Source organism: Protopterus annectens, chromosome 11.part0 (genome assembly GCF_019279795.1).
Source record: "Protopterus annectens isolate FY-2018-M chromosome 11.part0, PAN1.0, whole genome shotgun sequence".
Classification (NCBI taxonomy): Eukaryota; Metazoa; Chordata; order Ceratodontiformes; family Protopteridae; genus Protopterus; species Protopterus annectens.
The window spans coordinates 36,258,163-36,283,640 of NC_056745.1; the positions used below are offsets into that span (position 1 = coordinate 36,258,163).

Genomic DNA, 25,478 nt, shown 5'->3' on the forward strand with positions numbered 1-25,478 from the left:
TTACAAAACTAGGCCTTACCTAGAAGCTGGGTATGTGTTTTTTCTTTCCTGTTTGCCTTTCAGTGTTTGATGAGATTCAGGAGAACAGACTCGCCTACCAAAGGAAGCAGGAAAGGCTATCTGGGTACCAGGGTATGCATATTGTATTGCTGTCATGCCTGTATATCTCTATTTCACCTGCTTAGCACAGCACTGCTCTGGTTTGCAGTGCTACTAAATAATGTAACTACCACATATAATTTTGCTTTGCTTTATGTCTGATATAAATTGTAAATGCATGTGTAACTATACTGTACTGACTAGTGCCACCTTTTCCTGGCAGTGCCATCTTAATGCAGAATATACTGACCTCGGGTGTAACAAAAAGAATTAGGATTGGGTCACCAGTCATAACCTTTTGCTTATGTGTTTAAGGCAAGAATGCCAAGAAATCCTTGAGGTGAATATTGACATCCATGTCGGGAACATATAATTTTACATTACAATCAGAGATTCGATAATAATTCTTTGTAGATTTGTTTGCCCCATGTACTACTAGCTACAGATTAAGTTAAGAAAAAAATGAGAAGTGTTGTGCTGGCTTTGAAAGCCAGTAATGTATTTGGGAATCACTTTGTCTTTACCTGTTCCCTGTATAAGGGAAGCAGCTGGTTCCCAAATACATTTTTAATGAGTGCAATGTAGACAGCAGACAGAAATGTAGTTGAAATGAACCCCTTTCATGTTCTGCTACTGTTATTTGCACTCTGATTTCAGTTAGTTATCACCCTGGTTCAAAGCTTCCTAGCACCAGATGTGTTGTTAACAGCATGGTTAAGCACCCTTCTAAACATTAAGATTGAGTCTCTTGCTGTAGTAGTACTGAACCAGGCTGTCATTTAACTGATAGTTGAGCATTAATTGTGCCCCATGCAGTGCAATGCAGTTAAGGATGTAGGCCTCCACTGGAGTACTGTAGTACTTTACAGTTTGTATTGTTCAGTGCCCTGTAGCTATGTGATTACGTTGCTGGAATTGCACAATGCCTGTGTCATCACGTTGCTGGAATTGCACAATGCCTTTGTCTGCCTGACATTTTATATTGTATTAGTGCCCATCCATCACTTTACAAAGTATGCCTAGCATAACATTGTGCGGATGTCATGCTGTTGTGTGCCAGTGCATGTGCTTTCATGTTGGTTGAGATGTACTACTTCAGGGAATACATGTTCCCTTTGTATTCTTGTTGGTACCACCCCGTGTATGATATCTGTTCATAAAGCATTAACTACACTGTGAAATTCATTTGTAAAGTGATGTTATTTCTGCCATGATTTTTTGTATGTTGCACACACAGTGGTTTATGTTCATACACTGTACCACTGTCCTGCACAGTAGTGTCATTGTACCTCCTGTACTGTCCTATTTCATTGTCTCCATAGTCCTGTCATAGGTTTTCCTGATGTCTGTCTTTCACTTGTACTTTCACATTGTTCTACTGACTGCATTTTCTCCTTCCATGGCCTGAAATACAGATGCGCACAGTTTCTTTTTTTTCCTGTTCTGTTTATCACTGTCATCATCTTAATTTTATTCTTTATCCTTTGTTGTTCTGATGTTCTTTATTCATGTTCATTTTTTCCAGCAGTTTTGTCTGTAGAGCTGGATGTCCACCATGGCTTGTACCAGCCTTGCCACCATCTGCTAAGTCCCAGTCAGTCTTTAGGCTGGCATTGCTACAGAATGAAGAAGGTCATTCTACAGGAAGTGCCGTGAAGGGTTTGCTGGTGGTCCTTTATGCTGCTTCTTCAAAGGGGGAGTGTAGGAGTCTAATGAGGAAGCAACATTGTGTGGTCCTGTTGGGTCCTCTCGCAGGAGATGGACAGGCTGGTGAGGGCTGTGGTGAGCCATCAGCTGGATTTCTGAATTGGCAATTTGGTACATACCCTTGTCTGACTTGCAGAGTCACACAAGTGTATGGCCCCAACCACAGGGTTACCAGTGTCTGGCTCCAGTAATGAGGGCAGACGTGTACATGACTCACTAATTACTGTGTGCATCGCTGTGCAGCTCTGCAGCTGGTTCTCATGCATCCTGTCCCCCATTGTGTTGCTATCATTCCTTGTATTTTACTCCCCTCCCTAGTCTGTTGCGCTGTCCTTAGCATCACCACTTCTCCTCCTCCTGTCTACCTGTTTATCTCCCTTGTGGTTGCTTCTTCTGTTTCATCATCTCCTCTGTTAGTCTTTGCCTGTGTTTGTAAGTCGGCTGCCTTCCTTGTACCATTTTCCCTACACGTCATCACCTTGATTCCCTCCCATGTACCATTGTCTAAATATAAAAATGGATATCACATTCTGATTCCCCTGCTGTGCATTACTGTGTACAGAAGAACTTTGTTGTGTAGCCCTTATATGGCTCATTAGGTGGCTGATGTACAGGAGTGCAGCTTTGATTGGCATGCAGATGGACATCATTGCAAATACAGAACCTGCCTGCTTGCTCGTCCTGTAACTTATGGTGTTGCCCGTATCTTTACATGATGTCTACCAGTTTTATAAATAAATAGCATAAGTTACTATTTATACATACTTCCTGGGACTTTTCAGAGTGGAGACACATCTTTGTAGAATAATCACACTACTGTTATACTCAGCATGTCTGTCTAATTTAATTCAACACTCCATCTGATAATTTTTTGCTGATTATGCCGCTTTGGTTATCTTATCACTCTGTCCCTAATGTACGTTCAGACTTATCAGCATCAACTTTTCCCTGTTTAACTCATTCATGCTTGTCACACCTAGTTTGTATACTTCCATTTAACAGCCGTAGTCCCCTATTGTGTCTTGGCTGTTTTGGGGGGGCTGGCGTCCCTTAACTAAGTGACTTGCTAGTTAATAATATGCATCATAAACAAGAGCAAGGTGTAGGCAACAAAGTGATAGTAACATTATTAATAGTTAATATGTTAATATAGCATGTCCTTTAGTGGAGACATTGATCTCTGTTTGTAACTTATTATTTTTTTTTTTCCACATTTGCATTCTGTTTTCATACCCAAGTTAACTGCATGCTCTTAAGTTGCATGCTATAAAATGCTATGTGGGAGCCAGAAAAATATGTTAGCATTGTCGATGTACAGTACACTGTACTGAAAATCTTTGTTTGACAGTAGTTATGCAATATTTCCATGCATACACAAATATTTCCAAAACCAAGTGACTTTAAAGGTATTGCATGGCATCAGATGAAACTTTAGATGATGTTGAAAAACATTTTTATCGTTTTTTCCACTGTAATTTGTACAATCTTCAGATATTTAATGCCTATTTATTTTGTTTCTTATTAAAATAAGCATTATGTTTCATATTTCAGTGCATAGCTCATTAAACAAGCACTCGGAAAGGAAGTTTGTGCTGTAATGTGATAGGCCGGATACCTGTCAGATTATTGAAGTTGCAAAACTTTGAAAGTCATGTGGTCGGGACAATATGATTGTAGTTTTGAAACTTCGAACATTTTGAAAGGAGATTGCGGTACAGCATGGAATGAGAAATTTATCCTTTTTTGTAATGTAGTGCAATCTCTGAGTTAGTACATTTAATTAGCAGGAGATGCAGGGGGGTTTGCACCCCAGCAAAAAAGTTCAAAATAGAATTTGGTTGTTTTATTTATTTTTTAATATTTGAGGTTCTGAAACTTCGATCATATGGTCTTGGACATGTGAATTTTAAAGTTTCGGAACTTCAGTAATCTGACATAGATCTGCTAGGTCAGGTACTGCTGAATATAAATGATCTGACACTATGTTTATTTTGTATGTACAATTTCCAGGTTATAAAAAGTTAGCAGAATTTTAGAGTAAAATGCATTTCTGTGTGTGTGCATTATAATATATTACAGTATTGATGTAAAGGATGCAAGTGCACTTTTATCACCATAAAGATATGTTTTACTGATGTCATTGCTGTTTGCACACGTTTAAATAGTCACTGTTTGTTTACGTTTGTTTGGCCTATGCTTTTTATCTTCATTTTTTAGAAAATGCCCCAGAATGTAAGGTTGTGTGTAAGTAGCTGGAGAGGTGTAACATTTACACAAATTAGAGGTGTTCTTGAGCTAAATGTGACCTAAAATAGCTCATTTCTGTTCTATAGTATGTAAAGTATTCTGAACATTTTTGCCTCTCTTTACATACATTTGAAAAGTGATTCCACCACCACTACTATAAAATTGATTAAAATTGTGGCTATTTCTTCCTCTTGTGCTATAAACCACATGTTTACATGAGTCCTGAATTTCAAGTATGGTCTTGCTTCTTGTGTATTTCTATGCTGTTTCTTATCAGGATTACATTTACAGTGCTTCCTCAGTTGATTTCTTTCTTGTACCATTTCAGTGACTCGTTTTTTATCTTGTCCACTCCTATTTCTTGTTTAACTCGTTTAACCATACCCTTGTAATTTCATCAGTTCTGCAGACATCCCCAGCTTTAGATAAGGTGAAGTCTGATTCTTTTAAAAACATGCGTATTGTTTGAAAATGTAGTGCTCCAAATTCAGTGATTGGCTCACTTGTGTTGCTCAGTGACACAAACGTTAATAGTCTCTATAGTATAGTGCTCTTCAAAAGAACGGATATCTGATATACCACATTGTCATCTAGACTCAGGATAATTTCTGAATTTCTTTTTTTAATATGTTTTTTCTGGCCTTCTCAAAATGCTGAAGTATTAAATCTGTTCCCCATTTCATCCCCTGAAGCATACCACTGTATATTTGTATTAAATATGTTCCCTATTTCATCCCCTGAAGCATACCACTGTATCTTTGTATTAAATCTGTTCACCATTTCATCTCCTGAAGCATACCACTGTTCACCATTTCATCCCCTGAAGCATACCACTGTATCTTTGTATTAAATCTGTTCACCATTTCATCCCCTGAAGCATACCACTGTATCTTTGTATTAAATCTGTTTGCCATTTCATTTCCTGAAGCATACCACTGTATCTTTGTATTAAATCTGTTTGCCATTTCATTTCCTGAAGCATACCACTGTATCTTTGTATTAAATCTGTTCACCATTTCATCCCCTGAAGCATACCACTGTATCTTTGTATTAAATATGTTCCCCATTTCATCCCCTGAAGCATACCACTGTATCTTTGTATTAAATATGTACCCATTTCATCCCCTGAAGCATACCACTGTATCTTTGTATTAAATATGTTCCCCATTTCATCCCCTGAAGCATACCACTGTATCTTTGTATTAAATATGTTCCCCATTTCACCCACTGAAGCATACCACTATATCTTTGTAGTAAATCTGTTCACCATTTCATCCCTTGAAGCATACCAGTATATCTTTGTATTAAATCTGTTCACCATTTCATCCCCTGAAGCATACCACTGTATCTTTGTATTAAATCTGTTCGCCATTTCATCCCCTGAAGCATACCACTGTATCTTTGTATTAAATCTGTTCACCATTTCATCCCCTGAAGCATACCACTGTATCTTTGTATTAAATCTGTTTGCCATTTCATCTACTGAAGCATACTACTGTATCTTTGTATTAAATCTGTTCACCATTTCATCCCCTGAAGCATACCACTGTATCTTTGTATTAAATATGTTCCCCATTTCATACCCTGAAGCATACCACTGTATCTTTGTATTAAATCTGTTCACCATTTCATCAGCTGAAGCATACCACTGTATCTTTGTATTAAATATGTTCCCCATTTCATACCCTGAAGCATACCACTGTATCTTTGTATTAAATATGTTCACCATTTCATCCCCTGAAGCATACCACTGTATCTTTGTATTAAATATGTTCCCCATTTCATCCCCTGAAGCATACCACTGTATCTTTGTATTAAATATGTTCACCATTTCATCCCCTGAAGCATACCACTGTATCTTTGTATTAAATATGTTCCCCATTTCATCCCCTGAAGCATACCACTGTATCTTTGTATTAAATATGTTCCCCATTTCACCCACTGAAGCATACCACTGTATCTTTGTATTAAATATGTTCGCCATTTCATCCCCTGAAGCATACCACTGTATCTTTGTATTAAATCTGTTCACCATTTCATCCCCTGAAGCATACCACTGTATCTTTGTATTAAATCTGTTCGCCATTTCATCCCCTGAAGCATACCACTGTATCTTTGTATCTTTGTATTAAATCTGTTCCCCATTTCATCCCCTGAAGCATACCACTGTATCTTTGTATTAAATCTGTTCCCCATTTCATCCCCTGAAGCATACCACTGTATCTTTGTATTAAATCTGTTCACCATTTCATCCCCTGAAGCATACCACTGTATCTTTGTATTAAATCTGTTCCCATTTCATCCCCTGAAGCATACCACTGTATCTTTGTATTAAATCTGTTCACCATTTCATCCCCTGAAGCATACCACTGTATCTTTGTATTAAATCTGTTCGCCATTTCATCCCCTGAAGCATACCACTGTATCTTTGTATTAAATATGTTCCCCATTTCATCCCCTGAAGCATACCACTGTATCTTTGTATTAAATCTGTTCATTTCATCCCCTGAAGCATACCACTGTATCTTTGTATTAAATCTGTTCATTTCATCCCCTGAAGCATACCACTGTATCTTTGTATTAAATCTGTTCACCATTTCATCCCCTGAAGCATACCACTGTATCTTTGTATTAAATCTGTTTACCATTTCATCCCCTGAAGCATACCACTGTATCTTTGTAGACGTCTTAGCTTTTCTGTTTACAGTCAGAGATAACACAAATTGCTGACTTTATAGCTTCCAGTTTTCTGCTGCAAGAAAATTCCTTTTGGTTGCATTTGATCTGCCTTTTCTCAAATTACTTAGGGGGTTTCTCACAAGTTATGCATGTGAAAAGCATAATAGAAACTTTATTTACAAAAAAGGAATAGATTACTGAATGCATATACTTGTCTGTGTTTTAATATAAAAATGGTTAAAGATTAGCTTATGTACTTGTGAAACCATGTTGCATTTGAATATTTGTTAGGATGCTAGTAAATGTCACAGACACTGTAGGTGTGGGTAGCACCCTCTGTGAGGTCTGTATTGTGTCTGATAAGTTGTAAATGAGTAAACATGACATGCACTTCCCTTTTAGCTGTAGCAGCAGTATCTTATAGGTGACATATATCATATAGTCCAGTGGTCACCAGTCTGCTTTCCATCTACTGTAGCTTGGATAATGGTTCAACCAGAGTTGATTCAGGAGGAGTAAACATGCTCAGTGTGCAAGTCATGGAAATTGTATGAGGGTCTTTGCTTATGATGTCTGATTGCTTCTCTTGGGAATAGGCTGTCCTGTTGATCATGAAGTCTGTTTTAGGTCCATCTTATTGATGCAATTGGCAGGCTGTCCACTAATACCTCTACTGATTCTTGTGGTGACCATAGACCTTAGCTGGAAGGGAAGGAAGGAATGGACAATGGCCACCTCTCATTTCATACAGGCACATGCATATGTCTCGCCACAACACTGATGACTTAAGATAATGGTAGAAACTGGGGGGGGGGGGGGGGGGGGCAGAGGAAGTATGTGATTCATTACTTTTGGGAAAGTACAGACCCATGTCCAGCTGTCATTTTGAAAGGACACTAGAAGAGAAGCTGGAAAGCTGTTGCTCAACCCATAATGTCATTGCTCTTCAGTTTGAAAAAGTGACTGACCACAAATATGACCCTATTTAGGTATGAATTGGTACTCTGGTCATCTTGCTTGGCCTGCCATGTTGGTCTGACATGATGGATTTTAAGACCTTGCTTGGTTGTCGGCACTTTTATATGTGAGTTGTATGTGAAGTCCATCAGATGCTGTTACTGCTCTGTTGTGTACTGCAGCTTTGTATAAGTCTGTCAGTGTTAGTTTTTTAGAATACAGTATTTTCTTTCAGTTCTGTCCTAATATTGTACCTTTAAGAGAAACTCTTGTACCTGGTTAAAATTCTGACCCTCCTCTAGTCTGTTTCTGTACTTTCCAAAACTGTGCACATCTACATTTTCAAGATCTCACAGCTTATCCCTCAACACTGGAGAATGTTACTGGCTCAATATGGGCAAAAAGAAAGTGCTTTTCTGAAATGTGGATGTGATGTTCATTAAACGCTGAGCTTCTGTATATCATGCGCATCATTCTGAGTTCAGCATTTTTTTCCCTTTAGGGGACCGTGCTGGACATTGTTGCATTGATTGTTCTTTTTGTCTCTATTAAATTTCTTTATTAAACTGTCACTTAAGACATAGGCGCACACTCGTGTGCAGAAGAGAAAACAAACCTCGTTCCTTCATGCATTCTACATTGTATGTATATTTTCTTTCTTTATAACAACTGTCATTCGCTTCAGCATTGCATACATTGCTCAAATCCTGCCTTCCCTTAAACCTCACTTCTCTTCCTGAACATTATTATGCATGTAATATTCCCACAAATTCCATTTGTTTCTATGTAATGTGCTCCATCCCTTTTCTAAAGATATCACTTCCAATTATTTTATCTCTGTAACAATATTCACTACTTCATTAGATTTTGATTTCCATTTTGTAGTAATTGCTTTTTTGGCAGCCAGTAATATTAAACATAAAAAGTCCTTACTATGTTTAGGCAATTCACATACTGTGTGCCACTGCAAAAGAATCATTTCCTTGGTTACAGTCATTTGTTCTCCTGACATTTCCAACAAAGTACTGTGTAGAGAAGTTTTAAGTCTGCCTTGTCATTACATAAACAAGCGCTTCCAGTTTCTCAATTTTCATGTTATCTTTTATTTAGTCTCTTCCCACGTTTCCTTAGCTGCCATAATCCGTACGGGCAGATTCATGAGTGCCTACACTAAGTGTACACTATTCTGAGTGATTAGAAAACACAAGTATCTGATGTCATTTTCATTCGTTCCTCAACGGAAAGTCTCGGATGTGGCTCTGCACTTTTACTAGATTACAGATCCAACCCTCAGGCTCCTCCTTTATTTCTAACTCCCCACTAATCTAATGTACCTCAAATCTTGTTTGCTGCCATGTCACTCAGACTCTGATCACCTTCTGTCGAGCTTTCAGGTGTTTCAGTATTTAAAGGTCTTAAGTTTTCTTCCTTTGAATTACCTTTAACTTTCATCTCCGTATAGTTTTCAAGGTTCTTTAGTACTTCCCATTAAATCCTGTCCTGGAAGGCACCATTGTGCTTAACAGATGAGCACTGCCACAGGAATATAACGAGTACAAAATTACTACCCAAAAGCAGCTTTATAGGTAATGTTATTATCCAGCAGGCATCTCTCTTTCCTGCCCTTCTGTAGCTCGGGTATTTGACTGAGTGCCATTGTTGCTATACTCGTTTATTTCCTTGTGATGATGTTCATCGTGTTGTACTGTTGCAGTCATTACAATTGGGTGATCCTGCTGGCAGGCTACCCTCAGTCGGCCTGAATTCCAAAGTCTAGGTCCGGCGTCGGTTGCTGTCGCCTCCTCCCTGACGTCAGTGCGCCAGGGGTATAAAAGATGCAACCGACGCCATTTTCTTCAGTCTTTCTTGCCGCGCAGTGCCCGAAGCAAAAGCAGTTCGCAAGTGCCGGTCGGCCGACTCCTGAGATTTTCGTGTTCGAATTTCAGATCTGAAGTCTTCACTAAAGCTGGTACCCCATTAGAAACTTTTTTTCTTGCTCCAGACCGGTGTCAGAAAAAGTTAATAATTGTATTTCTTGTGGGAAGCAAATACCTCATAAGGACTTTCATTCTTACTGTATTCCTTGCCTTGGCCCTGACCACGACGTTGCTAGTTGTCGGTTTTGTGCTAGATTTAACCAACGCACTATTAAGCGTTGGTACGATTTTGCATTTCACTATTTTGGCAGAAGATTTAACTATACAATGTCGTCGGATAGCCATCCGACTACCGGAATTCACAAAAAACACCAAGAAAAGGACAGGGATCCGAGGTTTAAAACCGACGATGAGGCTTCTTCTAAGCCAGTCGCCAGTTCTCAGTGATGCCTTCGCAGCCCCGGATGACCGCTACTTTAGACTCGCAGGCCGCCACCGACACCCACATGGAGTCGACCAGGCCGCTGGAAGCTCGAAGTATTGGACCTTCGAAAACTATTCCCTCAGATGGGTCTGGAGCCGCTGAGCAGGCATCTGCTTCTGAGGGTGTTTTCAGACCTACTCAATTATATGTTACGACTTGAGCTTCAAAGAATAAAGCACCTTTAAAGACAAAGAAACAAGTACAACAGCCTCATGGACAGGCCTCCATGCCTAAAAAACAGATGCTCAAAATGGCCGAAGACCTAATTACTTTGATCAGGGGTTCCCATCCCCCTCCTGATAAGAGGCCTAGGCAAGAGAGAAAATATGAATCTTCAGATCAGGTTTCTATTTCATCTGATTCCTCTTCTGGTCAGGAATACTCTCTTCCTCCCTATGAGGATTCTGATGCTGAAGAATCTATCCCTTCAGCCTCTCCTCCTGAGGATTATTCTTTTGGGGAAACTTTACATACCATGAGGGAGCATTTCCACTGGGAGAGCCAAGATTATTCAGAATCTAAGAAAAGGCTCAGAGACTTCCTCTTACTACCACAACACAGGTCCCTAGCTATTCCACCTGTGTTAGACATTGTAGGTGATGTATTTTCAGAGTCCAGTCTGACCCCTGACTCCTTACCTCCAGCTTCTGTTAAGCCGGACAGGTACTACAGGGTTCCTGACTCCCATAAATTCCTATTCAAAAACCCTGCTGCTGACCCAGAAACTATCTCTCAGGGTCCCAAAGGGGTCAAGGCTTCCACTGCAAAAAACCCTACTCCCTCTGACAGGGATTCTAGGGCACTGGACAGATGGGGGAAAAAGATTTACACTTCTGCTACCTTGGCTATAAGGGCTTTAAATTGCCAGTTTCATATGCTCAAATATCAACAATATATTATGTCACTGCTTAAACAGAAAATATCGATAAATTCTGAATGTGCAGAAAACAAAGAAATGCAGGATTTATTGCATGCAGCTGAACAAGTTGGAAAGCATACTTTGTAATGTGGTTTTGATTCTCTGGAGGCCCCCTGCAGGGCCACAGTTACGGGTTCTGTCATTAGGAGGCATGCTTGGTTAAAAGAACAGAATCTCCCTGATCATGTTAAAGCAAAACTATTAGACGCTCCTTTACAGCATGATTCTTTGTTTGGTGTTAAAGAAAATGGAGGACAAAACTAAATCTATGCAAACAGTCAAGGATTTCTTACAGGTACAGCCACCAAGATTTAGCAGACACTGGCCTACAAAGAATTGGTCCTTTCCAGTGTTAGACAGGCCACAAGGGGTAGATACAAATGCCCTAGAGGTAGATCCCAGCCCCAAGGTTCGTACAGGTCTAAGCAATGGGGTGCTTCTACCTCCAAAACTGGGGAAGACAAATCACAGCCATACAGAAAACAGTCACAATGACTTCCCCCTGCCTGCGCCAAGCACTTATCTTCTGGCAGCACCTTTAGGGGGAAAACTAGCACTTTTTTCTCAAAATTGGCACATAATAACCCAGGACAAATGGGTCTTAAACATAGTGTCACAAGGCTACAAGTTTCACTTCCATACCCTGCCAAGTGCAAATGGTTGGCCAGACCTGCCAAAACATCAGTGGGCAGAGGCACAAAAACAAGTCTCATCCCTCATGGACAATGAGGGCCATTCAACAAGTACTAGAGCAAGAGCAGGGACAAGGATTCTATTCAAGACTGTTCTTGGTACCCAGAAAGGACAAAGCCTGGAGACAAATACTGGACCTGTCTATTCTAAACACATATCTGGATATTCCAAAATTCAAAATGTTGACTCTACAGCAGCTTCTGCCCATGTTGGGCAAGAAGGCTTGGCTTGTGACTTTAGATTTAAAAGAGGAATACCTGCATGTCCCAGTCAGACAAACATGCAGAAGATATCTCAGATTCAAAGTTGGCTCAATGCACTACCAATTCTCTGCACTGCCCTTTGGCTTATCTACTGCGCCCAGGGTCTTCACAAAGTGCCTGGCACCAGGAATTCAAATATATCCTTACTTGGACGACTGCCTCATTCAAGCAGAGAACAAGGACATTCTACTACAGCATCTGGCGTTTGTAAAGAGATTACTACCATACCTAGGGTACACAGTCAACGAACAAAAATCAAAACTAGTACCCTCTCAAGAGATAATATTCCTGAGTGCAAGCTTAAATACAACTGCCCAGATGGCTTATCTCATGCCAGACAAACAAAGGCAACTGACTACCTATTTCAAACTGTTGGCAACAAAGGCCCACTTATCTGCAAGAAAAATTCTGCAGGCTTTGGGCTTCATAGCATCCTGCATTCTACTAATTCCATATGCAAGACTGCATATGAGGAAACTTCAGTGGTACCTAAAAAGTGTTTGGACTCAACATTGCCACAGCCTGGAAACAATAGTTACTCTCATAACCTGCCTGCAACAGGAGTTTCGATGGTGGGTGAAGGCCTGTCACCAGAACAAGGGACAGCCATTCACTCTAACCCCAGCCACACAGACATTAACAACGGATGCATTGGATTATGCCTGGGGAGCCCACATGGCAGGAAGATGTATTCAAGGCACATGGTCCACAAACCAAATGCATCTACATATCAATCAAAAAGAGATGCTAGCTGTTCAAAATGCCCTGACAGCCTTCAAGGACCTACTTCATCCAGGACAACTACTGATAAAGACAGACAATACCATGGTCATGTGGTATATAAACAAGCAGGGAGGCACTCATTCTTACCCCCTTTGCAGACTAGCCATGACTTTGTGGGAAACGGCATTGACTTATCAAGTACATCTGCAGGCACAATTCCTGCCAGGAAAGATAAATATTCTGGCAGATGAACTAAGCGGAAACCTCATGGATCCCCACGAGTGGAAATTGGATCCACAAGTCTTTAGCATGGTAACAAGGAAATGGGGATGCCTGGACATACATCTATTTGCCTCACCTCACAACTGCCAGCTAAAGAGATTCTGCACAAGGACTTATCACAGACAAGCATGGAAAGTGGATGCCCTATCTTTCAGCTGGAAAAACTTAACAGTATATGCCTTTCCTCCTCTGCCTCTCCTCTGCAAGGTACTCCTAAATGTCAGACAGGAGAAGCCAAAAATGATACTGATTGCCCCAGACTGGCCACACCAGTACTGGTATCCAGTCCTAAGGAACTTGTCTCAATGCCCAGCCTGGACGTTACCTCAAGTGCCTCATCTTCTGTCCCAGCAGAACAATCAGATCCTGCACAGCCAACTCAAGACCTTAAATCTGGCAGCATGGTGGATAATGTAGTCATACAAAACACACCTCTCACTAAAGCGGTGATGGAGGTCATTTTGGAGGCCAGGAGGCCTAGTACTAGAAAATCCTATGCTGGAAAATGGAAGAGATTTTGTGCTTGGAACCAGGCACAAGGAGTTGACACAGCTGTACCAAATATCCCTCAGATTTTGCAATACCTGAGATGCTGGACAAAGGCGTATCCTTTTCATCTATAAAAATTCATGCCTCTGCCATTTTGGGTCATTACAATACAGAGCCACCAATCTTTTCTCATCCTTTATTAAGGCAGTACATCAGAGGGGCCAAAAATTTAAGGCCTCCAAGGTACCTGCATGGGACCTCAATTATGTCTTGGAAAAACTCACCCTGCCTCCTTTTGAGCCACCCGCTACAGCTGATATAAAGTTTTTATCTTGGAAAACAGCTCTGCTCCTTGCAATAACTTCTGCAAGACAAGTCTCAGAGCTATAGGCACTCATGGCTGTGGAACCTTTTATCATTTTTTATCTAGACAGGGTTTTCTCTGAAGACAAACCCAACATTTATGCCCAAGGTAGTGTCCAGTGTGGCCCTTAACCAAACTATTCATCTGCCTACCTTTTATCCAAACCCACAGACTAAGCGGGAGAGAATTCTGCATTCTTTGGACATACACAGACAACTACGCTTCTATTTGAACAGAACCAAAGCTTTCAGAAAGACAGAGCAACTACTAGTGGCATATGCTGCAGGATCACAAGGAAAGGCTATCTCAAAGCAGACTATTTCAAAGTGGATAGGCCACTGCATTCATTTCTGCTGTTTACAACATGGCAATCCAGTACCTAAGGGCATTAGGCCACATTCAACCAGAGCAGCAGCCACTTCAGCAGCCTTCCTCAGGGGAGTACCAACCAAGGACATTTTAGAGGCTACTACTTGGAGTTCAGTGCACACCTTCACAAAGCACTATCACTTACCACTCTAATCTAAATCCAGGGCAGGCTTTGCCACTGCAGTTCTGCAGGGCCTAATAGCTGCTCCTAATGCTATTTAGCTCCAGCCTCCCAACCTTAGCTTTGGGATTCAACCCAATTGTAATGACTGCAACAGTGAAACATGAAGAGCATAGTACAGTTGTGTACACTTGCCATAAATGTAGATGTTCGAGTGTATTCACTGTTGCAGTCCAGGTTACCCACCCACCATCCCCCATTTCTTTGTTGGAACTTATCTGTACTTCTCTATTCTGTACAACTTATGTGGTGCATTTGATTGTAGATGAAGGCAAAATATATACTTTGGTGCATGCATGTTTTATTGACATATTTTTAGCCTACCCTTTCGGGAGCACCTGACATATGGGGCAAGAAAAACTGAAGGAAATGGCATTGGCTGCATCTTTTATACCCCTGGTGCACTGACATCAGGGAAGAGGCGACGGCAACCGACGCCGGACCTAGACTTTGGAATTCAGGCCGACTGAGGGTAGCCTGCCAGCAGGATAAGCCAATTGTAATGACTGCAACAGTGAATACACTCGAACATCTGCATGTGTGGTAAGTGTACACAACTGTACTTTCTCTTTCTTTTCTTATCCTCTAGAGGGCATTTCTTTGTACCTTTCTTAATGCTTCCACTCCTGTGAGTTAAAAAAAATCTAGTGCTATACTTATTTTTTTTTTCTCCTTTATATATTTAAAATGACAGTTCCATCTCCTCCAAAATTTATTCAAGATTCTTTTTAGTCTCAAAAAAGACAGGGAACTTGAGACTCATTCTGTATCCCAGCAAATTAAGCCAATATGTAAAGTACTAGCATAATGGTTGAGGTGTTTACCTCACAAACATAAGGTACAGGGTTTGAGTCTCACATTTGAGAAATTCGCTAGGTTTAAAATGGCTCACAGGTCAGCTAGCTTAGTATGTACTGTTCCAGATGGTTATGATTTAGTCCATTTTGCCCCTGCAGTGAAAGGACGATTGGATGTGCTCAATAGATCTTCAGGATGCATACTATCCCATCAAAATGAACAGGCACTACAGAAGATATCTGCGCTTCCAGCTGGGAGGTGGTCATTACCAGTTCAGAGCACTGCCTTTTGGTCTCACCACAGCCCCCAGGGTGTTCACAAAATGCATGGCAGTGGCAGCAGCTCACCTAGAACTGCTAGGATTCCGGTTGTTTTGTATCTAGATGACTGGCTCCTGTCTACTCCAACTAGGCATCTACTTTACAAGCAAGGGACAACTTGTTCCAGTTATGTCATCATCTGGGCATCGTAGTCCACTACAACAAGTCACAACTCACTCCTACACAGAGCCTGGACTTCATAGGTGCTCATTTAGACATTGTCAATCAGATATCATCTGTTCCTCCAACAAGCATACAAACCCTCAGATCCCATGTAAGAGAGGTGATCTCACATTCCTCTCCTGTAGCACAGCTAGTCTTGTAAGCCTTAGGATCCATGGCATCAGCGATAACTCTTATTTCATTGGCCAGATTGCATATGTTGATTCTGCAGTGAACTCTGTCAGTTCAACGGTCTGTTCTTCCGCAGCCCTTGTACACTCAAGTTAGGATTACACAAGTTTACAAGGAACAGCTTCTTTGATAGATCAGTTCAAACAAAGTTGTTCAAGGTTGTCCATTTGTTTTACCTCTGCCGGTAGCCACAGTAACCACGGATGCTTCCCATTTAGGGTGGGGGCATTTCTTGATAGGGACAGTCCATGGTACGTGGTTCCCTCAAGAGGCGCAATTCGCATATCAGTGACCTAGAGATGAGACCCATCCTTCTAGCTTTGCAGGCCTTACTGAAGTTCTCCCCTCTGGGAAGATTGCAGTCCAGTTGGACAGTATATCTGTGTCTGGTACATCAACAAATAAGGGGAATCAGATCTTATCCTCTTTGCTGCAAGGCAATGAGAGTGTGGCACTGTAAGATATCATCCGGTAGCTTTCTCATTGTAGTGCTTATACTGAAGAAAACTAATGTGCATGCAGACAAACTAATCAGGTCCATTCTGATCTCTCATAGGTGTTCTCTCAATTTCAAAGTGGTAGAAGGAGTTTTCCATCGATGGGGGCAGCCATGCTGTGATGCCTTTGCTTCCCCCACTCAACAACAATTGCAGCAGGTTCTTCGCCCTAATCCCCCCCCTGAGGGAGTCACCAAAAGATACTGTAGTTCACAGTTGCCCCTCTGGTTTCCTTAATGCTTACCACTATTACCGCTACTCCCCACACTTCTATGCAAAGGTTACTTGTTGAAGAGCAGGTGTATCTTCATTGCACCTTTTTGTCTTCGTCAAATCTGGGTTCCCTTCCTGTGGCCTCATCATCTGTATTCGCCCTGGGTACTGAACCTAGGTCCAAAACTCCTGTCACATCTAATGTGGGTGACTAATCAAGACATAGGCATGAAGTTAACTGCATGGTTTCTCCAGCTCAAGTGATACAGCGGCTATAAAAAGTTTACACACCCCTGTTAAAATGCCAGGTTTTTGTGATATAAAAACATGAGACCACAATAAATCATTTCAAAACTTTTCCCACCTTTAATGTGACCTATAACCTGTACAATTCAATTGAAAAAACAAATCTGTTAGGGGGAAAAAATATATAAAATAAAAAAAGTACAATAAGCTGGTTGCATAAATGTGCACACCCTTAAACTAATACTTTGTTGAAGCACCTTTTGATTTAATTACAACATTCAGTCTTCTTGGGTAGGACTCTATCAGCATGGCACATCTTGACTTGGCAATATTTGCCCTGTCTTCTTTGCAAATGCACTCCAAGTCTGTCAGATTGTGAGGGCATCTCTTGCGCACAGCCCGCTTCAGGTCAACCCACAGATTTTCTATTGGATTTAGGTCTGGGCTCTGGCTGGGTCATTCCAAAACTTGGTGAAGCCATTCTTTTGTTAATTTGGATGTATGCTTGGAGTTGTCATTCCTCTCATATTCAGTTTTCTAGCAGATGCCTAAAGGTTTTGGGCCAAAAGTGACTGGTATTTGGAACTGTTCATAATTCCCTGCACCTTGACTAAAGCCCCAGCTCCAGCTGAAGAAAAGCAACCCCAAAGCATGATACTGCCACCACCATGCTTCACCGTGGGGATGGTGTTCTTTTGGTGATGCAAAGTGTTTTTGTGCCAAACGTACATTTTGGAATTGTGGCCAGAAAGTTCAACCTTGGTCTCATCAGACCATAACATATTTTCCCACGTGCTTTTGGAAGACTTGATATATTGTTTTACAAATTTTAGCCAGGCCTGGATGTTTTTCTGTGTAAGAAAAGACTTCCTTCTTGCAACCCTATCCCATAGTCCAGACATATGGAGACTACAGGAAATTGTTGTCACATGTAGTACACAACCAGTACTTGCCAGAAATTCCTGCACCTCTGTCAGTATTGCTGTAGGTCTCTTGGCAGCCTCCCTGACCAGTTTTCATCATGTCTTTTCATCAATTTTGGAGGGACGTCCAGTTCTTTGCTACGTCACCATTGTCCCATATTTTCTCCCTTTTTTTAATGACTGTGTCTCCATTGTGTTCCATGGCATATCCAATGCTGTGGAAATTTTTTGTACCCTTCTCCTGACTGATGAGATCCCTTTGCTTTGTTATTTCTCTGCGAACCATGACTTTTGCTGTAGCCTGGAAGACCTTTTTCCCAGTTTCCACTATGTGAGCTAAATGAGTATCTGAATTCCTGGTCCTTTCTTCCAAACCTCCATACTTGATTTTTCATAAGGTTAGGGTTTCTTCAAGTACTAATCTATCCTTTTTACCTAAGGTGGATTCTGAATCAGACACTAATCAGGTCATTAATCTCCCAGTTTTCTTCCCAAAAATTTCCAATAAAGGTGACTATACCCTGCATCTTTTAGATTTACACAGGCAACTTCTATTTTGTCTTCATTGAACCAAAGATTTCAGAAAATCTGGCTAATTGTTTGTATCCTTTTCTCATGATAGGTTGGCCTTGACAGTTTCCAAAGTGACTTTAGCCATAGAGTTGACTAATTGCATATCCTTTGCCTGTAAACAGAGAGGGGCATGCCTTTGCCTAAGAGCACATTCAATGAGGTCTATGACAACCTATTTAGCTTTTTGGTTAAGAGCTTCGATAAATGACATTTGTGTGGTTGCCCCATTATCCAGTGCTCATACCTTTATTGCTCATTACAAATTGAAATTGATTTCTTGGAACAAAGTTGCTTTTATCTCCACAGTACTCCGAAATATTCTTCCATGTGGACCACCCAAGGTTCATCTAGCTGAGGACTGTGTCCCATCAATTGAGGAACAAATGAAAATGACAACATCAGATACAAAAGTTATGTACCCACCTTTACAATGCATCTGTGTTGTCCATTTTTCATTCTTCCAAAACTTCTTGGCCTCCTTAATCCCCTTTTATTTCCTTTCTGGAGAGCACCTAAGGTTTTTTTCTTGGGAACCTATCATTCCTTGTTTGACATACAGTTATCTTCGCTGGTTCTACTGTTTTTGATTCTGTATAGTGTAAACCATTATTACTGGGGGCAGCAAACTCGATCCGAGGTATATTAGGTTAGTGGGGGATTATGTGTAAGAGAGGAGCTCAAGAATTGCATTTGTGAATCTAGTAAAAGCAGCAGAGCCATATCCGAGGCTGGATCAGAGACCCATCAGTTTAGTAAGAATGAAAATGGACAACAGATGCATCGTTATGGTGAGTATATAACTTCTTTCTTACTCCTAATTTTAGTTTTCCTACTGATTTTCTTGCAGCCTTAAGTATCGAAGGAGATTCATAAAGCTTGCCACAAAGTGCAGACTGTGTGAACACTTGGTGCAATCTTTCTGAATGGTTAGACAGTATAAGCATTATGGTAGCAATGTTCTTAAATACAGAATGTATATACTTAATGTACCTTTTGTGTAGGCATTCAGAAAGCTGGGCTTTAATCATATTGTGTCCCCACCAAGTCATGAATGGACAACTTTAATGTTAAATAAGAGAAGACTTGAAACGCTCTCAGAATGTTCCACAGCATCAAAATGCCGCCTTCTGGTTTTATCAAGTACAAAATCCCCTCCACAAAGCCACATTGATCTCTACCTGTTCATTTTGGCAAAACCTTTGCCCTTCTCTTAGCTGCTGTAGACAAAAACACTTTATACATACATACATACAAATGTTTCAAACACGGGCATTAAAGCCCTTCTAGCTTGCCAATATACCAAAACACTTGTTCCCATAATAAATGTCCAGGCTGTTCTTAAAAATATCTAAACTAGTACTTGCTTTAATGTAATTTGGTAGTCTGTTCCAAGCATCAGCTACTCTGTCAGAGAATCAATTAGTACACTTCTCATTCCTATAGAATCTTCTACATAGGTTGTCTGATGATTCTCTAGTACTTTTTGATAACCCCAAACATTCCCAGAGGTAGTTGTCCCTAAATGCCCTATATACCTGAATAAGATCTCCTCTTAAATATCTGTAAGAGACACTGTGCAAGTTCAGATATTTTAGTCTTTCATATTAACTTAGATTTTCACATCCATGGATGCCCTTAGTATATTTCCGCTGTACTCTTTCCAGTTTATTCATGCTTGTTTTCCAATAGGGTTTCCATATTGTTATTCCATACTCAAGTTTGGGTCTAATGTAACTAACAAACAATAACTTCATTATGTTTGATTTCCCAGACTTTATAAATCTTTTTATACAACCTATAGTTCTATAACTATCATTAGCCAATTGGCTGATATGATTAGAAAAACTCATAGCTGAATCTGTCCATATACCCAGGTCCTTAAATGAGTCTACAGTTTCAATCACTGTGTGCTGTATTAAAGATTCACCTTTCAGTTTGTCTCCCATATCTCATATGCTTAGTTTGTGATGCATTTATCAACATATTGTTCTCCTCTGCCCAAATGGTCAATTAAGTCAAATTATTTTGCAGACAAGCCTTATCTGTAATACTTGCAATCAGTTTACCCAATTTCAGGTCGTCAGCATATAGACTGTAGAACACCTCAGATGAAAACGTAAGGTCTGAAAGATACAATCTAAATAAGTAAGGGCCTAGTACAGAGCCCTGTGGGACACCTTGACTGTAACCAACAATTTCACCTGTCCAGTTGGTGTGTGATACTTGCCATGTCCTATTTCTGAGCCATGCAGCTGTCCACCTCATCAACAGTACATCAATACCTAGTCATGTAGTCATAGTTTAAAACTGAAATGGGTCTGTATAAAGTTGGTTCTGATGGGTTTGTACCATCTTTTAGTAATACTGCCACAGCAGCTTTCTTTCATGAAGTTGGTGCTTCCCCTCCTTTTAAAGTACTATTAAACGAAATGTTTCAGATCTTTATCACATTCTACCTGCCTAATTGCCTAACTCTTAAACTACCACAGGATACCATCTTTTCCTGGACTGATTATACTTCACTGTTTTATCTCATCTCCTCCTATCTTACTGTGAGTTTTGAACATCATCTTCCTCTAACCTTAGCATAATTACATTTTCCATAAATATTTCCATTTTTGTGTTTTTCTTAGCTTCCTTATTCCTCTGCTTTGTACAGATTTTCATAAAATTTCCAAAGTATCTGTAATATTTCTATAGGAAATTTGGTTGTTTTTGTCAAAAGCTTCCCTAGTTTGATGACAACCCTTTCAACTTTGTGTTGCCTAATTGTGTGAAAAGTTTTTGTGCTCTAGAGTTGTATCAAAAAAAGTTTCTTGACAGCAGTCTTTCTAAACTTGTGCATATTATTCAAGTATTCCCTTGTTTTCCATTTAGCACTCTGCAGTTGCACCTCTTGTTGTTGTGAGATTTACCTTATTCTGTAATACTTTACCCTTTGGTTACCCCTCTAAATAATTCCTGTTTACTTCTTAACCATATCTCTTTCTCTTTTATTTCTACCATGTTTTTGAATTCCATTTTCATTTCATCCCATTCACTAGCTATCCCTTCTGAAGACATTCCTATCTTTCCTGATAATCCTCAAATACTTTTCACTACCCATTCCTTATTTTTTTTTGTCAACAAGTAAATAGGAAAGCACAAGTGTTTCATATTTACTTCATTACCCTGTATTGTTATCTTAATTTTTTGGTGCTTGATCTTAAATATCTATTGGGTATGTGCCAAAGCTTTCGACTAAATGCACATGATCCAGTAAAATGTAATTTCTATCCAGTCTAGCCCAGTTTTTATCTTGATGAATAATATGTGAATTCTGTCTGACTTCCTCTTACTGAATTCACATCTTCCATACCAAGTATTTTCATAAATTTCTTCAGAAATCTACCTCTTTGGTATTATATTTCCCCTTCTAGATCCCTCTGATACATTCTCACTATTGCAGATCAAGTTCCAGTCCCCATCTATCAGCAATATTCCCAGCTGAAAGGAGATTATTTCTCCCAAAACTTTCTTAAGCTCCATCTACATGCCACTGTAATTCTCGTCCTTTGGCAGTACCCTGTACTACCACAAATCTGTAATCATTGTCTTTTTTCCCTCTTCTATCACTATTGGAACCCGTCTAGAAGTAAGTATTATTACTCGTTTTCTTTTTTTTTTCCTTGGTGTTCTGCTGAATATCCATCCTGAAATACTTTGTCAAATTCACATGCTCATTTCTATCCAAATGTGTCTCCTGTAGCATTGCTATTTTCACCCCACATTTCTTAATGTAATTCAGTTTTCTTTCCTCTTTGTACCTGTAAGCCATTTACATTCCAAGGTAATATACACAGAGTAGCCATTATGATTAAAAGTTATTGCTGTCTGTTATTGTTATACATGGCAATTCTTTTGAATGTGTATTTGCAACTTTTGTCTTACATGAGCACACTGTTTGGCAGGCTGGTCTTTTATATATTTTTATACAGTTGTTTCTTCTCATCTTCACTTCAACCCATGTTACATTGTTCAAGACCATTTGCATTAATGAAAGCCCTCATGCACAACACTAATTGCATTTTCTGAACCCCCATCCCATACTAAATTATAGCAAACACACAAAACTATTTACATTTTCAACAGCAGAAGTTTATCCTCCATGTAGGAGCAATTCCTTCAAATTGATGGCTGCACCCACAAGTGTTACCTAATCTAAAATTGATTGCCCATGCTAAAGTGCATGCTATAGTGTGTTCCCACTCAACACTGATTGTTGTCTACATCTTTCCTTTCTCTGTTCCCCTCCTAGTTGTGAAAATAGGGTTTGCATCATTTCACACATCATTAAAATTTAGCCCTAATAAAAAAGTGCATTAACTATCTATAAATAAAATTAAATTGTACAGTGCTGTGTTAAATGCATTAAACTATTAAGCCTACTGGAGAGGCTACTATTTCTTACTCACTTCCCCCAGTTTCAGACTTTATTTATCTTTCATTGAACTGATTGACACTGTACCTTTACATTTTCCATTTCTGTCAGAAAACAGTGCTTAGAACTCTCAGGATTAATTGCTTGCACCTGCAAGATGGCTTATCTCGGTGTAAAATTAGTCAGTAAATGAGAGAAGAAACAGCTAACAACTTTGCAGATGCTTGAAAGAATATTTGTACGACTTCCCCTGGCCACTTGGCCACATCTGCAGACTTCATATATCTCCCTGAAAGCATTTGCTAATGGAAAAAAAGCTAATAACTTTGCAGATTCAGGAAGTTTATTATTTTTCATATCTTTCATAATTTTGTCTTGTAAGTCTGTTTAAAAAATGTCCACAGCATAAGCCAAAGACATCAGTCCAGACATCCGTCTTTGTATATACAGGGGAAATTATTATCTTAATTCTACATATAGTATAATCCATACACTTTTGCATCTCATCCCAACCCCTGCAGCCTAAAATCACAATATATTAGTTTACATTTGCTTTTGGGTCAGTCTTACTTATCTTGTTACATTATAAAGCCTGTATGTCTTATAACTAAGACAACATACATTTTTACTTAACAGCAGTCACTAAAAAGACTACCCTCACGTTTAAAATGCCACTTGAGTTCAACTGCTTTACAGTATAACATACAATTTGCATCATGAAATGTTTTATGCAAATATTAAGAACATTTTTTACTTATCAGTTCCCTATAGTGTCCTTATAAACATTAATGACATAAAGTTAGGTATACTTGTTGCTTCATGTATTATTTATTTGTTTAAAATTACTAACAGTCAGTTCAGCTTCTTTCATGATCAGTAGGAACTTGTCGTTAACATGACCATGTGAGTATTTCCTCTGTATACTATGTTCAGCTAGAGCCTTTCCCTGACATATACTGAAGGGGCTTGCTCACATAAATGTGCTTGTTGGATTGCTTTTCCTTACACACACACACACACACACACACACACATATATATGTAATATAAATGTGTGTGTGTGAGTTTATATATATATATATATATATATATATATATATATATATATATATATATATATATTTACATATATGTAATATGCAATATCTGTATATATATAATGTATATTTAATTTTAATGTAGTAGGTAACTACATCAGAAGTTAGTTTCTTGTACATGTGTATGTATGTGTGTGTGTGTGTGTGTGTGTGTGTGTGTGTGTGTGTATGTATGTATGTGTATATAGATATGTATATATATATATATATATAGATATATATATAAAGAGAGAGAGATAGATATATCTGCAAACAGTTGCCGAAACCTAGTCTTTACAAACAGTCCTTATTACTGATGTGTGGATCATCCAGTTGCCTAGTTGCTTTGACTTTTTATCGAATATGAAAAAAAGTTTCTTAACGAGCAATCTGAGAATAAAAATCGTGTTTTTGTACATTATAATTATTTTTTCTTCCTTCCCTAGGTGGCAGAATGAAGGAGTTGCTGCAGGCCTACTCTTGTTGTTTTAAAAGAAAATAAATGATTTGGTGAGAAGCTCATTCCTTTGCTGCAGTATTCTAACCGATGGGTTTTCATAATGGTGACATGCTGAGGCTGTAGCAGTCTGGCTAACAGGAATCCTGGTAGAACTGCCCTGGGGAAGGTGTTGGTTTTTAATCATTTTTTTTTAGTAGTGAACTACTTTGATTACTACAAGACTTCAAGTAATTATATTTATGATTACATTTATGTTTAATTCAGACTCTTGGAATAGTTTTTTTTAAATCTCAAATGGCATAGCCTGCGATTTGAAAGATGTGGAATTTTATTTGTAAAGCAGTCACATCCCATCATGTCTAAGGTCATCTACAGTCTTTGTCTCTCGAACTCTTAATTAACGGTGTACTTACTTGAGAGCGGGTATATAGTTTGTAATATTTTCTCCAACTTTGATAGGGAAACCATTAATGCATATCTGGCAAGCATGCAGTTCTGGCAAGCATGCAGTTCTTAGGCAACTCTGAAGTTCTTCTGAACCATATACATATATACAGTATTATAGAACTCTAAGAGATGAAGCCTTAAGAAAGCTTTATGCCTAATCATTTCTACACACCAGCATGCTGTTCAGATACTTAATTCTCGCATCCACTCTTTTCCTTTCCTGTATTTCATCCTATTGCGCACATTAATTTACTACACAAAAATGCTTGTCATATACCTTCACCCCTGTGCTACGGCAACATAAAAACTGAACCAAACCTACTTTTTACCGCCCTGCAGATTTCATGAAACAAAAATATACTAATGAAGTATGTAGCACCCAGAAGTTAACCCCCTAGACAAATTAAAAATAGAAACACACAAGCCACACGAGAACAACTCCAGAATCAAGATGATATTCACCCCAACCCTGCTATAGCAAGTAAGAATTCCCTGTCACAACATTACACACTGCATTACAAACACAAGAACCATTGTTCTTTGAAAATATATAGAAATAAATGCAGAGAGGCTGTATGCATGTTACAGAACTCCAGTCCTGGAAATCCTCTTCCAAGCAAGACATCTTTATCATCATGGAAGTATGGCTCAAACCCCATATTACAAATTGGGAAATATTCCTACAAGGCTATAATATACAGAGAGCAAATTGCAAATCAAAACGGTAAGGAGTAGTAGCCATTACATGCACCACCTCCGTAGACCTCTTTACCGTCCCACTCCCTGTACTTTCTTTTAGCAGTGCATAACTCATCTCCT

At 39.4% G+C, this 25,478-nt stretch overlaps 1 protein-coding gene across 1 annotated transcript in view; it reads left to right on the plus strand.

Moving 5' to 3' along the window:
• Positions 1-24,471, plus strand: part of LOC122815152 — a 160,403-nt gene extending 135,932 nt beyond the window's left edge. The window contains exon 5 of the mRNA XM_044087406.1: positions 24,199-24,471. Within this exon, the coding sequence (XP_043943341.1) occupies positions 24,199-24,254 (56 nt within the window). The 3' untranslated portion in view covers positions 24,255-24,471. The remainder of the gene's footprint in view (positions 1-24,198) is intronic.
• The last annotated feature ends 1,007 nt before the right edge of the window (positions 24,472-25,478 follow it).